This window comes from Suncus etruscus, chromosome 9 (genome assembly GCF_024139225.1).
Source record: "Suncus etruscus isolate mSunEtr1 chromosome 9, mSunEtr1.pri.cur, whole genome shotgun sequence".
Lineage (NCBI taxonomy): Eukaryota > Metazoa > Chordata > Mammalia > Eulipotyphla > Soricidae > Suncus > Suncus etruscus.
The window spans coordinates 61,718,321-61,734,516 of record NC_064856.1 but is presented as its reverse complement, the minus strand read 5'-3'; the positions used below and the strand labels follow the sequence as shown (position 1 = coordinate 61,734,516).

At 36.4% G+C, this 16,196-nt stretch overlaps 1 protein-coding gene and 1 non-coding gene across 4 annotated transcripts in view; one reads left to right on the top strand and one right to left on the bottom strand.

Moving 5' to 3' along the window:
- Positions 1-16,196, bottom strand: part of USP47 (ubiquitin specific peptidase 47) — a 127,920-nt gene that overhangs the window by 86,325 nt on the left and 25,399 nt on the right. The window contains exon 2 of one of the 3 annotated variants that reach the window (XM_049780983.1): positions 1,645-1,704. The exons of the other annotated variants lie outside the window; for them this stretch is intronic. Within the exon in view, the coding sequence (XP_049636940.1) occupies positions 1,645-1,704 (60 nt within the window). The remainder of the gene's footprint in view (positions 1-1,644; positions 1,705-16,196) is intronic. 3 annotated transcript variants of the gene reach the window in all.
- On the top strand, positions 4,954-5,060 carry LOC126019947 (U6 spliceosomal RNA). Its single transcript, XR_007499550.1, has one exon. It is a non-coding gene; the product is annotated as a U6 spliceosomal RNA (small nuclear RNA).

Here is a 16,196-nt window from a genome sequence, read left to right as displayed (position 1 = left end):
ATTTCTGAGCGCATAGCCAGGATTAACCCCTGAGCATCACTGGTTGTGCCCCCACAAAAGAGAGAAATCGTCTCTGCATTATAGACAACACACATAAATATTAAAAATTTGGTGAAATATTCTTCCAAATATTTTCCCTGTAAAATACATGTCCCCCTTTTTAATGCAATGAAACTAGGATATGCATGTGGTCCTTTAGTTTGTTTCTTTACTTACAAAAAATTTATGTAATCTTTATCTATAAAATTTACTTAGCCCATCATTTTATTACCTGAATAATTATAGGTCACTACATTGGTTCTATCAATTCTATTTTATGTCCTTAGTAACAAAGCTTTGGCATAGACTGCTCCATAGCAAGACATAATTAAAAAAAGCACACATGCAAGTCCTAATTGAGAAGGATGTAATGATGTTGGTTCTGGATGTAAATAAGTATTACAACCAACATTAAATTAAAAAAATCTAAAGTTACAACATCATTTAGGAAAATAGGTATACTTTTTGAATCAGATTCTACAATGAATAAAAGAGTTTAATAAAGCTTAAAACTTGGGAGAACATTCAATATACATAACTTAAAATGTTATTAACTATTGAAAAAGGTGCACAAAGTTTCCTAAACTGAAAATCTAACATATTAGAGAAAAATCTATAAAGTACAAAAATCAATATGTACTTCATGGATAGCTCATGGCTATACTATACGTGAAAGCAGAAGTTAATATTAATGTGAGAAAAAAAATTTTAATTATTAAAAATATTTTAACTACAATGGACACCTTTATTTCTAAATTTACATAAACATATTTTTAAAGATTTCCTTCCTTGCAATGTTACTACAAAAGAATAACTCTTTCCTCCCTCACTCCTATTTATTATTACTCTTTGGGTATAATCATTCATGATTAACATAGGGACATAAATTGAAAAAAAAAGATGGATGATGGAAATATTTTTGCTGATTGACATTAAATTTATCAACTTCATTCAGACTGCATTTTTAGCGTAACAAGTGACAATTAGAATAGGATATCCTAACTTCCATTAATAATTATCTTATTTTTAAAATATTTCCCTTCTTCAAGCTACCCTATCCCCTGATATGATCCAAAGCAGTCTTTTGCTAAAGATCAGTTACAGGGAGATTAAAGAAACCCGGAGAGTGGGAGGACATAGAACCAAAGGGATAGGAGAAAAAAACAAAGGCTTAATAGCATGTTAAATAAATGTTAGAATGGGAACTTCACACAAAAGTTTAGCAAAATATTCAGGCTGTTGGTGAAGTAAGTTTTATTTATGACTTCAAATAAAATTTCTGGCTTTTGACTGGTATAACCTTAATATCAGTACTAGTAAAACTCCAGAAAATATATACATCTATAAAAAAAATTGTCATTAACCAAAGTCAAAGGTTTTCTATGAATTTTATGATGTAGTCTCCTCTTTATTAACTTGTTAAAAACAAAAGGTTGTCAGGAATGTTCACTTTAAATACATTTGTATCACTAAAATCAAATAAAAATAAATTAGCCAAACAAAAATAAAGCTTAAGACATGCCTTGTTATTAAATAAAAACACTAACATGCTGTTACTTGCTCTGCTGATTGTCACACTAAAGCAATTTTATATCAGCAGTCTACCTGTAAAAATTTCTTCTTCATTTCATCAAAGATATTCTGTCTGTACCTCCAAAACACATCCTATGATACATAAGAACAAGATAAATTACAAATCATATTTTTAAATAAAGGTATAAGACAGTAAAATGTGTACAATTTACCTAACAACATTTTGCTACAAATTTAGTGTTAAAAAAGTATTATTACACCATCTAGGATTTTATTCAGAAATTACACTTTTAACTTTTACCTTAGGTTTCAACTGCTTTTGTCTGAATAGGGAAACCTATGCTATTACCAAAACTTATCTGTCTTATAACTAGAACCTACTTAACTACTGTGCCCACCAATAAGTCCTGTTTCTGAATTCATTTGCCTCCCCCCACAAGATTACATAAGTGAGATCATTTGGTATTTGTTTTTCTAAATCTAGTGATAAATATCTTGAGACCATTAGGGAATTCTATAGAGAAACTAAAATCCCAAATTTTGCTCATTTGTAAAGTTGGATCTTTCATGACAGGTTTTCTTAAAGGCTAACATAACATAATACTTCAAGTATTTTATTTTAACATAATAGCCTTATTGTACAACTAATTTATTATAACAATTAATAAAAAAAGAGTTGGCATGTCTGCATTTGGCTAGCCCACAGACTCATTCTATTCTCAAAAGAAATGTATACCAAGCCAGAAAAAAAACATAGGTATGCTGGCAGCACAGCTAAAAACAGAAAACTCAGGTGCCAAAGGCACACCACTGGACTCACCATCCAATCACTGTTTCACCAATAGCCCAGAATAACTACTTAACCACTCATCTTTGCAGAAGAGAAACTGACCAAAACTCCAGGCTTGCTGATAGTGAATGTGCATTTTAAAATAAATGCCATTAGGGCCACCTCCTACTTCACTCCCACCACCTTCTCAAATTTCCAGAAGCCAAAATCACACTCCACATCAGTCTCAAAGCTTGGAATTCCTGCACCACACAGCCACATATATATCAGTGATAACTCCAATTTTTATTTCAAAATTTTAAAATTCAAAAACACTAACAGAGAGGCTGGAGAGATAGCATAAAGGTAGGGCATGCCTTGCACGCAGAAGGACGGTGGTTTGAATCTCAGCATCCCATATGGTCCCCCGAGCCTGCCAAGAGCGATTTCTGAGCACAGAGCCAGGAGTAAACAACCCCTGAGTGTGACCCAAACCCCCCAAAATAAATAAATAAATAAATAAACAAATAAATAAAAACACTAAAAGAAAATCAACTAGCAAAAAAATAACAGAAAATCTGACAATGACATAATGACCTCATTGCAATATATTAATTTTCACAAATTTTTGTATGGCTATACCTTAAAAATGATGACTTCATTATCCATTATCTATAAACAAATAATTAAAAACCTGCTAATATTGTGTCTCCCCCAAGAAGTAAGCTGGATGGGTGGGAATCTAGGGATATGATGGGGGGAATTTTACATTTGTAGTAGTTTTGAAACAGTAGTGGCAGAAACAAAATGTGGTATGAACAACTATGCAATACATGGTCATTACTTTATTACATTTGTACATGTAATAAGGAAATTTATAAATAAAAATAAATTAAAAATAAAATATCTAAAAGAAAATAAAGACAATCAATTATCAAAGATAATCTTTTAGAAAATCTTCACATTTATTACATATTTTTCTATAAACTGTGTCTTTCTCTACCACCATCAATAAACTTCACTATCTGACAAACTCATATTGGGACCTTCAATTTTTTTCTAAACCTTTGCTCATTTGTACAGTTTACTTTCTTTCCTAAAATATAATTTCCCAATAAATCACAACATAAAAGTTCATATTCAGGAGCCATAATGATAGTATACTGGGTAGGGCATTTGCCTTGCACAAGGCCAACCTGGGGTTCAATCCCAGGATCCCATATGGTCTCCTGAGCCTGCTAGGACTGATTCCTGAGTGCAGAGCTAAGAGTAATCCCTAACACGGTTGGGTGTGACACAATGACAAATAAACAAAAACGTATGTATTAATTTTTTAGGGTTTTTTTCAATACACAATGCAAAAAAAAAAAAAAAAACCTGATTTTCTCTTTCACAAGAAGAATTGAACTACAATTCTTTGTCAAACATTGTTCTAAATGCAGGGAAAATAAAGCAATGAACAAAGCCTTTGTCTTAAGATGCTGCTACTATACAGTGGAAACTCATCCATAAACAATTCTAAACCACCATGCATCCACCAAGGTCATTCTATGTCTGAAATGTTCTTTCCCCGAAAGACTCACATCCTTGACTCAAATATTAATTGTGGTGCCCTTAATATATGTCCACAATCCTTGACATGCCTCCTAACAAGCATAATAATCTAACCTATATAATTTCCTTTTATGTAGCCTTGTTTAGGGCCTTTCTGAGATAAACAATATGACTTCCCAAGGCTGGATTTAGAAAAAAGACATTAGCTTCCTGTCTCTCTCTGATTTTGCCCTTTGAACAAGGACACTAAACTGCAGGAGCCAAGGAGTCAAAGGGAAAGATCATATGTAAATGGTCTCGTCACAGACTACATAATATCCAGCTGGCAAAAATCACCAACCACCATACATATGACTAAGGAAAGATTCAGATGAAACCAGCCTACAGGCTTTCCGCTACCCTAACTGATGCCAGCGGGGCAAAAACAAGCCAGTCATACCAATTATGCCCAAACTGCATTATCTATGAGCAAAGACAATGAATGCTTTTGGAGGAAGACTGTTACACAGGAAAAGACAACTTTAATGTCAAATATTCCAATGTGGCTCTTCTATCAACATATTTTTGTTTTGTTTTTGGGCCACACCGGGTGACGCTCAGAGGCTACTCCTGGCTATGCGCTCAAAAATTGCTCCTGGCTTGGGGGACTATATGGGACGCCAGAGGATGGAACCTCAGACCGTGGCATGAGAGTTAGTACACTAGGGCATTAAGAGACATAACCATATAGTCAGAAATCCTAATATATATCCAGGAGAAGAAATAAAAGCAAAAAGTAGAAATTTCAAGAATGGGCTAAGACCAAGTCAAATTCAAGAAGTTCAACAAACCTCAAGTATAAATATTAAAAATCTTAAATGCGAAGAAAATCATTAATGTATCAAAAGAAACAATGACACTTTAAATTACTATAATGTAATGTCAAATTAAATGAAAATAAGATAAAAACATGCACACGCAGTACACAGACACATCACACACACACACAGAAAACTGGAACATATTTTCAATGCTTTCAAATATAAAATGTACTAACTTGCCTCAAAATACTTTATTCAGTGCTCGCTTCAGCAGCACATATACTAAAATTGGAATGATACAGAGAAGATTAGCATAGCCCCTACGCAAGGATAATAATAATTACTCATTAACAAAGTATTGTACTACTAGATTCTTTTTTTTTTTTTGGTTTTTGGTTTTTGGGTCACAGCCAGCGGAACTCAGGGATTACTCCTGGCTCTATGCTCTGAAGTCACTCAGACAGGCTAAGGGAACCATATGGGATGCCGGGATTAGAACCATCGTCCATTCTGGGCTGGCTGCCTGCAAGGCAAATGCCTTACCACTGTGTTATCGCTCCCATATACTACTAGATTCTTAAAAATACACTTAAAAAAAATAGGGCTGCAGCAATAGCATAGTGGGTAGGGAGGGCATTTATCTTGTTAGCTAGATTTGATCTTCAGCATCCCATATGGTTCCCTAAAACTGTAGAGCCAGGAGTAAGTGTAAACATCACCTGGGTTGCCCAAAAACAAACAAAAAAGTACAGCCTTTTAAAAACTCTTAAACTCACTGTTTTGTTTTGTTTTTTTTTGGCTTTTTTTGGCCACATCCCGTGACTCAGAAATTACTCCTAGCTATGCGCTCAGAAATCGCTCCTGGCTTAGAGGACCATATGGAATGCCGCGGGATCGAGCAGCGGTCCATTCTAGGTTACTGCATGCCCGACGGCTTCCACCACCACTCCGGCCCCTCTTAAACCCACTCTTAAATTAAACACTCAATTTTTTTTCTCTATGATGTTTTTCTGAAAGTTAAAATTTCTGTCAACCTCTGACTGTAATGGCATGGAAGGCTCCAACTGAGACTCCACTTGAAGCAGTTAATAGAACTGTTAAAGGCTTGCATCATGAAAATGTTACAAGTCTGAAGCACTTTTTGCACTTAGAATCACAATAAAAAAAAACAACAATGGTAGTATTTCCTCTTCTGTGATCCTGAAGATTTTTGTAATTACATCCCCAAATGAGTAAGATGGACAGATAAAGTTATATAGGAAAGGTGATCAATTTTCATCTACTTCTCCAGATGGCAATGGAAATAATACCTCATTTTCACTAAACAAAAAAGCACCATAATCATGTGGCACCACAATCGTATTACTATGACAATTTTCTGGAACAATTTCATATGCATATGATATCTAAACAATTAGCTAATGGAAGGAAGGAGGGAGGGAGGGAGGGAGGGAGGGAGGGAGGGAGGGAGGGAGGGAGGGAGGGAGGGAGGGAGGGAGGAAGGAAGGAAGGAAGGAAGGAAGGAAGGAAGGAAGGAAGGAAGGAAGGAAGGAAGGAAGGAAGGAAGGAAGGAAGGAAGGAAGGAAGGAAGGAAGGAAGGAAGGAAGAATAAAAACATGGGGCAGACTATTCATAGATTTTAGCACCACATAAAATTCCTAGCCAAAACCACTGCCACGTGTCCTATACTGTATACACAAAAACAAACACCCTACCACCACAATCAAGCATATATATATATGACTTCAGTCATGCAACAGCAAAGGGAAAGAAAGAGGGTGGGGAAATAATCAAATATAATTTTGAACTGAAGGAAAATTAAAAATAAACATGTATGTTACAAGAATAGACTCTTTTGCAAGAGAGAGCGTCCATGCAGCAGTGCTCAGGACTAGCTCCTAGAGCTCTTTATGCTCAGAGATCACTCCTGGCAATATTTGAGGACCTATGGGGTAAAAGGATTGAACATGGGTTGGACTCAAGTGCCTCAAGCACCCTGCCAGCTGAACTATGTCTCCTAATTGTTCCTGCCCCCAACAATAAACTCATTAGAAGGTAAGTGTTATCTTTAAAATCTTGGTACAGGGGGCCTGAGAGATAGCATGGAGGTGTAAGGCGTTTGCCTTTCATGCAGGAGGTTATTGGTTCGAATCCCAGTGTCCCATATGGTCCCCCGTGCCTGCCAGGAACAATTTCTGAGCCTGGAGCCAGGAATAACCCCTGAGCACTGCCGGGTGTGACCCAAAAACCACAAAAAAAAAAAAAAAATCTTGGTACAGAAAGAAAAAATTTGGACAAAAGAGGTAGTTTAATGGACTGAAGTATGTTTTGCTTGCACTTGGCACTGCACAATCTGAGTACTGCAAGAAATGGTCCTAACTCTGAGCCAAGAGTAGTTTCTGAACACAGTCAGAAGATGTCACCCAAAATTCAAAATCATTTTCATGTGTAAAAAAGAACACAAAGATGAAAGAAAAATATGGTAAAGAAAATTAAGGAATTCTTGATTAAAAAAATTAAGATAAAAACATTAAGCAACAAACTAGGGAAGGATATATACCCAAATTAAACAGAGAATTTATATCCCGGGTGAGTAAAGTATTTTCTAAACATATAATAAAGATATGCTTATATTAAAAATATCTGAGAGATAGATAGAATAAATTTAAAAGATAATAATTGGGTTGAAGGATAGCACAGCAGTAGGCCATTTGCTTTGCATGCAGATGACCCAGGACAGACCCAGGTTCAATCCCCGGCATCCCATATGGTCCCCCAAGCCTGCTAGGAGTGATATCTGATCACAGAGCCAGGAGTAACCCTAAGCACTCCCGGTGTGACCCAACCTCCCACAAATAAAACTAAAAATAAACGAAATAAAAGATAATAATTGGTTTCAGGGAGATAGTACAAGTGAGTAGAATGAGGGCTTTGTCTACAGAAGTACTGCAAGAACCCCCAAATAACACCAGAAGGAGCCCGATACCACCCCAAAAAGAATTAGCAGAGAGAAACGTTCTGACTGCACAATTTTGTTAAAAATTAAGACATACTTTAAATCAAGAACACCCATTGTTGGTAGGAATAAACTCTTATAAGCCTTTTGGTAAAAGATTGATGTTACCTATGAATCTGAAAATAAGTTTATTCTACAGGAACACTAATCTTACAAAGTTAGGGTACCTTATCAGCTTGCCTACCCAGTCAGCAGACTATCAATTCTTATCTCCTTTCCTTGCAAAACATCTATCCTAAGTAGCAGATGTACAAAAAAGTATGTGTTACTACACAAAACAGCATATTACTGTAAATGTCTCAAATATCTCCAATGGATAAACACAGAATAGAACTTAAGACTATATGACAGGGGCCAGGAAAGATAGCATGGAGGTAAGGCGTTTGCCTTTCATGCAGAAGGTCACTGGTTCAAATTCCAGCATCCCATATGGTCTCTGGAGCCTGCCAAGAGCGATTTCTGAGCGTGGAGCCAGGAGTAACCCCGAGTGTGACCCAAAAACCAAAAAAAAAAAAAAAAGACTATATGACAAAAATAAAAGAACTACCTTAATAGAGAGCAATACAGACATATCTCAAAAACATAAAAAGAGAAAGCCAAGTCACAAGGAAACAAATGCCACAATGATTACATGTACAGATAATACATTCGAATAGTACATGGTAAAATAGAAAAGCATGATTACCACATGAGTAAAACTAAAACTGAGGAAAGAATATTTCTGTGATGCAAGTGATGTTTTATATTCTGGTCAAAATACCAGAGTAATCATTTTGTTATTAATCTTAAATAGTACTTAACATAGTCTTTCACTCTTACAAACACAAGAACACCTTTACAAGAAAATAAAATCAGAATAAATCATGGATAGATATAGATAGATAGATAGATAGATAGATAGATAGATAGATAGATAGATAGATAGATAGATAGATAGATAGATAGATAGATGGATGGATGGATGGATGGATGGATGGATGGATGGATGGATGGATGGATGGATGGATGTGTGTAAAAATTAATTCACTAAGAATAACATCTTGGGGCCAGAGAGATAGCATAGAGGTAGGGCATTTGCTTTGCATGCAGAAGAACCGTGGTTTGAGTCCCGGCATCCCATATGGTCCCCTGAGCCTGCCAGGAGCGATTTCTGAGCGCAGAGCCAGGAATAACCCCTGAGCGCTGCTGGGTGTGACTCAAAACCAAAAACCAAAAAAGAGAGAGAGAGAGAGAGAGAGAGAGAGAGAGAGAGAGAGAGAGAGAGAGAGAGAGAGAGAGAGAGAGAGAGAGAGAGAATAACACTGATGGTATTAATTTATACAACAACAAATGCATTGACAGACTACCTTGATTTTAGTGATGCACCTCTGAACTTTTAACCACCCAGAACACTGATATGAAAAAAATGGCAAAATGTGCCTAGAGAATTAACTGAAGTTAATTACCTGAAGTCACAACTAAAATATTTTGTCAAAAGAGTATCTTTGGGAAATCAGAGAGATTGTATAGAGATTAAGGTGCTCAACTTGTACCTGGCAACTCTGGTTTGATCCCAAATATCATACATGGTCCCAAGTATACCACCAGTAATGTCCTGAGTATTACCAGGTATAGCATCAACAAAAATAATCCGTTTTTTTATTTTGTGTGTGTGTGTGTGTGTGTGCGTTGTGTGTTTGTTTTTTGTTTTTTTTAGTTTTTGGGTCACATCCAGTGACGCTGAGGGGTTATTCCTGGCTATGCGTTCAGAAATCGCTCCTGGCTTGGGGGACCATATGGGACGCTGGGGGATCGAATAGCAGTAGGTCCTAGGTTAGGTCCTAGGTTAGCGCATGCAAGGCAACCACCCTACCGCTGTGCTACTGCTCTGGCCCCATTTTTAATATTATTTAATAGAATCACCAGGAGATACAGTTATAAAGTGGTTTATGACAGAGTTTCAGTCATACAATGTCCAACACCCATTCCTTCACCAGTACACATTTCCCATCACCAATGTCCCTCTTCCTTTTACACTGTAGATTGCATGGCCCAGTTTTAATCAGCATTAGAAGTATTTAGCCAAGGGCTTGAAGAGATAGCACAGTGGCTTTTGCCTTGCAAGTAGCTGGTCCCATATGGTCCCCAGTGCTTGCCAGGAGCTATTTCTGAGCAGACAGCCAGGAGTAACCCCTGAGCAACACCGGGTGTGGCCCAAAAACCAAAAAAAAAGAAAAAAAAAGTATTTAGCCAAAACCAGAAAAAAAAAAGATAGCTTAAATATAAATACATCAATTAGTATCAACTTTCAAAGCTATCCCAACAAACAAAAACTAAAATTGCTTTAAATAATGTAATTAATGTTTTGATTGCTGGAAATAATACTTCTTTTTACAAAAATAAAATATGTGGTAATTCATATAAAATAAAATATATGATCACAGTCACCATATCTGAATTGGGCCAGTTCCTTGGACTCACTCTGTTCTCGAAAGAGATATAAACAAAGCCATGAAAAATCCTGGATACACCAGCTGTGCATCTATCTGAAAGTTGGCAATCTCAGGAGGAGAGGGCGGGCTAAGGCCCTGCTCTGCCAAAGCCATATCTGCTGCACTCATCATCCCCCATAACTGACACTTTGCCTATGACCCTTATTCACCACTCCTCTACAATTCTCTATAGAGATACCACTGTGACCAAACTCTAGGTATGCTGGTATTAGAGCTGGTTATCAATAGGACTATTTTAGAGTGAGTGAGGATACCCTTCCTCCGCCTTCTACTACTTCCAGCAGACCTGGCGACTAAGAATATGGCCCACCAAAGCCACGGTATCAGTAATGGTGCTTCGAATTCCTGAAATGCTCAGCCACATTTGCGCTGTGTGACAACTTCATTTGTGTGATGCTGTCATCCCCATAGGAATACCAGAATACCAAGTTAGAAGCGGAGGTGACTTAATTTTCAAAAACAAATGAAATAACAGAACGGTGAGCTACCAACAATAGCTCACTAAACCTATCAATGACTTAATGACCTAATTGGATATACAATAATTTTCACAAGTTTGCTTGCCACTGTACTTCTTTTTTTTCCTTCTTTCTTCTCTTCTCTTCCTTTTTCTTTCTTTCTTCTTTCTATTCTTTTTAAAATAACTTTGCTCTCACTTATCTGGAAATTAAATATATTATGGTCAATTATGCCAATGATGTGATGCATGTTCTTTAAATAAAGAATAAAATTTTAAAATAAGATATATAATAATTTATCAAAAAGATCATTTTTTGGTTTGGAGCCATACCTGGCAATACTCAAAGCTAACTCCCGGCTCTGTGTTCAAGGATCACTCCTGGCAGAGCTAAGGGGACCAGATGAGGTGTTGGAGATCAAACCCAGGTTGACTGTATACAAAGACAAGTGTCCAAGTATGTTGTACTATCACTCCAACTCTCTAAGTCTTTAAATTCCATGAGGTCAAGAGAAAGCTCAGGAGTCAGAGGTGCATTATCTTGCAGTCACAAGAAACCAAGATACATCAAGCATGGATATGGACTCCAATGACCACACCACCAATAGTCAATATATTGCAACATCAATTCTGATTGGCCAAGAACTGTCATGAATATACCTGGAGCACCCTGATCTTGGCAGCTCCACTTTAATAATGTAAACTATGATATCTCAATCGAAGTATTCCAGCATACAGCTAATGATGCAAACATAAATCTAAAAGGTTATTCATCAAAAATTATGTAACAGAAATACATTGAGTTAATTTAATAGCAAAAGCATATAATACTAAATCTTGTACTTCCAACAATACATATTTGGTAGAATAAGGACAGGACAGAATGGAGGAAGAAGCCTCTTCAAAGAAAATTTAAGACCCCTGAACCCTGGAAGGAGTGATTCTAGAATACAGAGCAGGGAGTAAGCCCTGACCGCTACCAAGAGTGGCCCAAAAACCAGAAAATTATAAAATAACTAATATTTTCATTTCTGAAATGAAAATGAGAACAAATGCACTTCTCCCTATTCCTCCTATTAAATACATTATCGCCATCACCACCAAAAACAACAAAAACTCTTGACAGGCCCAGTTTAACAACTCCTGAACTTCCCCACCCTCCCAGGTGAGATTAATTTCCAGGCTGACTTCTCTGGGACCTTCATGGAACCCAAGTAGAACCCATTCCCTTCCAGTTTTGTCCCAGATTTGACCTCCGTCATTTCAACAGGCCCAGCTCCATAATTCTTGAATCTCTGAATCTCTGCTTGTCTCCTCCATCCCTGTTCTCTCAGCAGAACAGCAAACCCAATGGGAAAACACTTAAAAGCCCACCAAATTCAAAAAATGAAAACAGTAATATGGATGGCTCAACCAGTACCAACCAATTCTTCAAATTCTCAAAAAATGACTTTAGTAACACCATGTTGAGAATGTTTAATAAGTGCAAAAAAACAATGGCAAAGAGTCAGCAGAGTATAACAAAGTATTAGAGCAGATATGAAAAAAATACCATCAGAAGTGACATAAAGGATGGTAGGTAATAAAAAGTCTGAAAATAAATAGATCCTTGCATGACAAGGCATATGCCCCTGACCAAGTATTTCCCCAGTCCCTCTAATTCTTTTTTTTTGGGCAGTCCCTCTAAGTCTTTAAAAAGTTAAAACTTCCTATATTGTACATTCTAAATTTCTAATAAATTACCTTTAAAAATCTAATAAACAAAAAAACTATATGTGTGTGTGTATATATATATATATATATATATATATATATATCAAAGATAAAATGATACTTAAAGTTGTAAAGGAAATAGACTGATTAGGACAGGATCCAAGGAAATGACTTGATGATTAATTTCCAAGACTTTTTGTTTTATGTATCTGGTCTAACTGGGCATAAACTAAAACTGCCACAACGAAAGACTATCTTCTCCAAAATTATCAGGAAAGGAACATTCTCACAAAACAGGAAACTTTTATAGACATTAATCACAATGCCTCAGCCACAGGAAAAATAAACAACTGCTAACTGGGTCTTCTCCAAACAGCAGAGACAAGAGAGTAACCTAGCTTTCTTCTCCCTTCCCCTAAATATAAGACCCTTCCTTCCCTCATACATAAAGTCAGAGAACACTGAGTAGGAATATTCATCACAGCCCAGTACTAAGAAGCGTCCATCACTTCAGTTGAAGCCAACAAGGGTAGAATACTGAAGTGCCTTACCTCAGAAGCAAGTTAGCAAAGAAACTTACGGCTACAGCTGCATAAACATCATTCACCCTTATACAACAATAGTAATGCACCACTCCCATCACTGGCTGTAAATAAAGGCAAACAAGGAACCTGGAATTTCAACTCCATCTCACAGTAACAAGTTGAGTCCACTTTCCCCTGTTGGCATAATTTACCTCAGAGAATGCCTATCAAAATAGAAGAGTTATATAGGATTCATAATTCCTTCATAATTCCCAAAATGCCCAAGATAAAATGAAATAAAAAAAATCGGGCACACCAAGAACCAGAAAAATCTCAACTTCACTGAGAAAATACAATTAACAGATGCCAAAATAAGACCAAAACAAGACAATATGATGTTGAAATAATCTGGCAAGGATTTCAGCAGTAGGTATGACAAAAATGTTTATCTAAAAAAATTATAAGAGGCCAGAGAGATAGCATGGAGGTAAAGCATTTGCCTTGCATGCAGAAGGTTGGTGGTTCGAATGCCGGCATTCCATATGGTTCTCCATGCCTGCCAGGAGTGATTTCTGAGCATAGAGCCAGGAGTAAGCCCTGAGCGCTGCCGGATATGACCCAAAAACAAAACAAAAACATAACAAAACAAAAAATTATGAACACACACTGAAGCAAAGGAAAAAAAAACTTTCAGCAAAGAAAAAACAAATAAAAACACATATATAAAATTAAACCTTGTTAAGAGGGTGCAAGAACAGAATGAAGATTACCCGGGAAAGAATCAATGACTTGGTTCTTGAGCAATAGAAACCTTTATCTGGAGAAGAAAAAGTAACTTAAAAATAAATCCGTCTCAAGCATCTGTAGAACTAACAAGTATCATAGATCTAACATATAAAACCTGGTAATATCTAACATGCTATCCAAGTACTAAAAGAAAAAGGGAAAAAGAGGCGGAAGACATATTAATTTGATTTAAAAGTTTTCCAAAACTTGACCTGCTATAAGTATTCAAGTTGTGTACTGATTAAACTATTTCTTTTCTGGATTTACAATAAAAAATAAAACCAGGAACTCAAATAAACATTTCCAAACTCATGTTTATTGAAGCATTATTCACAACAGCCAACAGAGAGGTCAGAGAGAGTGAAAGGAACTAGGAGTATTCTGCATGCAGGAGAGTTTGAAGCCCAATGCCACATAGTACCTCAAGAACCAGAGGACCCCTGAGCAGAGTCAGGTAGAGCTCCAAGTACTACCAGATATGGCCAAAAGCAAGGAAAAAAATAAAACATAATAACCAAATATAGTTGAAATAGCATTGGGCCTTTAAAAAGAAAAGCAGTTATATATGCCACAACATGGATAACTTTCTGGAAGTAAATTTGTCACAATAAGACAAACAAGATAGCTTAATTGAGGTTCTTGGAATAATCACATTTATAGAAACAAAATATAGTATGGCAAGTGATGGTAATGGAGTAGGTTAGTAAATAGTTATTAATGGGTACAATTTAGCAAGATCTCTGAATGGTGAAGCAGCATAAAAATGTAAATATGTGGAGCCAGAAAAATAATACAAAGAGGTTAAGGCTTGCCTCCCATGCAGCTGTGGCTGCACCCTTGATTCAAATCAAAGCACTACCATAACCATACCATGTATTGTTCTTGAGCACTACCAGTTCTGGCCTTTAACACCACTAATGTGGTCCAAAAACAAACGAACAAAAAAACAGAATGTGAATGCACTTAGTAACATAGAACTTAGAACTTCATGCTTAAAAATAGTCTGATTGTAAATTTTATGTTAGGTACTTTTAATATAAATAAAATTTTTTAGAGAATTTGTGACCATAAAGTAATACAAGCAACAAAAATATCAGCAGGCTGGGTTTCCAACGGTTATAAATAATATATATTAACACGAATTACAAAATGTATAAACACAAATTAGGAAAAGTTAAAAGCCTTCCATCTAAGATCAGGCACAAGGTAAGTTTGCCAACTCTCACCACTTCTTTTCAATATAGTTCTAGAAGTACTTGCCAGGAGCCCGCGAGGTGGCGCTAGAGGTAAGGTGTCTGCCTTGCAAGTGCTAGCCAAGGAAGGACCGCGGTTCGATCCCCCGGTGTCCCAAAAGGTCCCCTCAAGCCAGGGGCAATTTCTGAGCACTTAGCCAGGAGTAACCCCTGAGCATCAAACGGGTGTGACCCGAAAAACCAAAAATAATAAAAAATAGAAGTACTTGCCAAAGCAATTAGGCAAGAAAAACATATCAAGGACATCCAGATAAAGGAAGAAGTCTTGATCTCATTATTTGCAGATGACATCAATATTTAGAAAACTCTGAACACTACAAAAAAAGCTACTATAAACAATAGATTTTTATAGTAAAGTGTCAGCCTACAAAATTATCATGCAAAAATTCATGGCTTTCTTATATACAAATAATCAAAGAGAAGAGATATTTAAACAAACAATCCCATTCACAACTGTGTTTCAGAAAATCAAGTACCTCATAATCAATTTAAAGAGGTGAAAGACCTAAACAAAAAAAACTACAAATCACTACTTCAAGAAATATAGGAGAACACAAGGAAATGAAAAGATATCCCCTACTAATATATAGGGAGGTTAGTATCATTAAAATAATAAGAATACCCATGGCATTTTTTCAAAGAAATAGATCACTCTGATATTTATATGGAACAATAATCCACATCCCCCCAAATAGCTTAAGTAATCCTTGGGAAAAAGAAGGTGGCAGGTATTACTTTCCCTAACTTCAAACTGTACTACAAAGCTGTAGTGATTAAGATAACATAGTAATGAAATAGATTAATAAAATATGTCAGTTGAAAACCCTGAGTTAATCTTGGATGAAGGAGCAAAAAATATGAAGTGGAACACGGAAAACCTCTAACAAGTGGTACTGGGAAAACTGGTCAGCCTACGTGCAAAACAAACGAACAAAAAAACCCTTAAAGTGCTAACACCCACCAACCTGAAGAAGGTCAGGGGGTGTGATGGAAAGATGCCTGGAAACCCACACACTACAAGAAAAACCCAAAAGACAACGGGAAAACCTATACTCCCAACATAAACATAAAACCTGTATTTCACCTCCTCTTTACCTGCCTTTCCCCAAAAGTAAGGTAGTCTTTTGCACCTCTTTGGTCCTTTAAATACTCCGTTAATTCATTTTTTAAGTTTCTTGTCCACATATACATATGTGAGCACATACATTTTTAATCCTATTTGTTTCTAATCTTTTTTGGGTATGTGACCTGTTTTTGTTT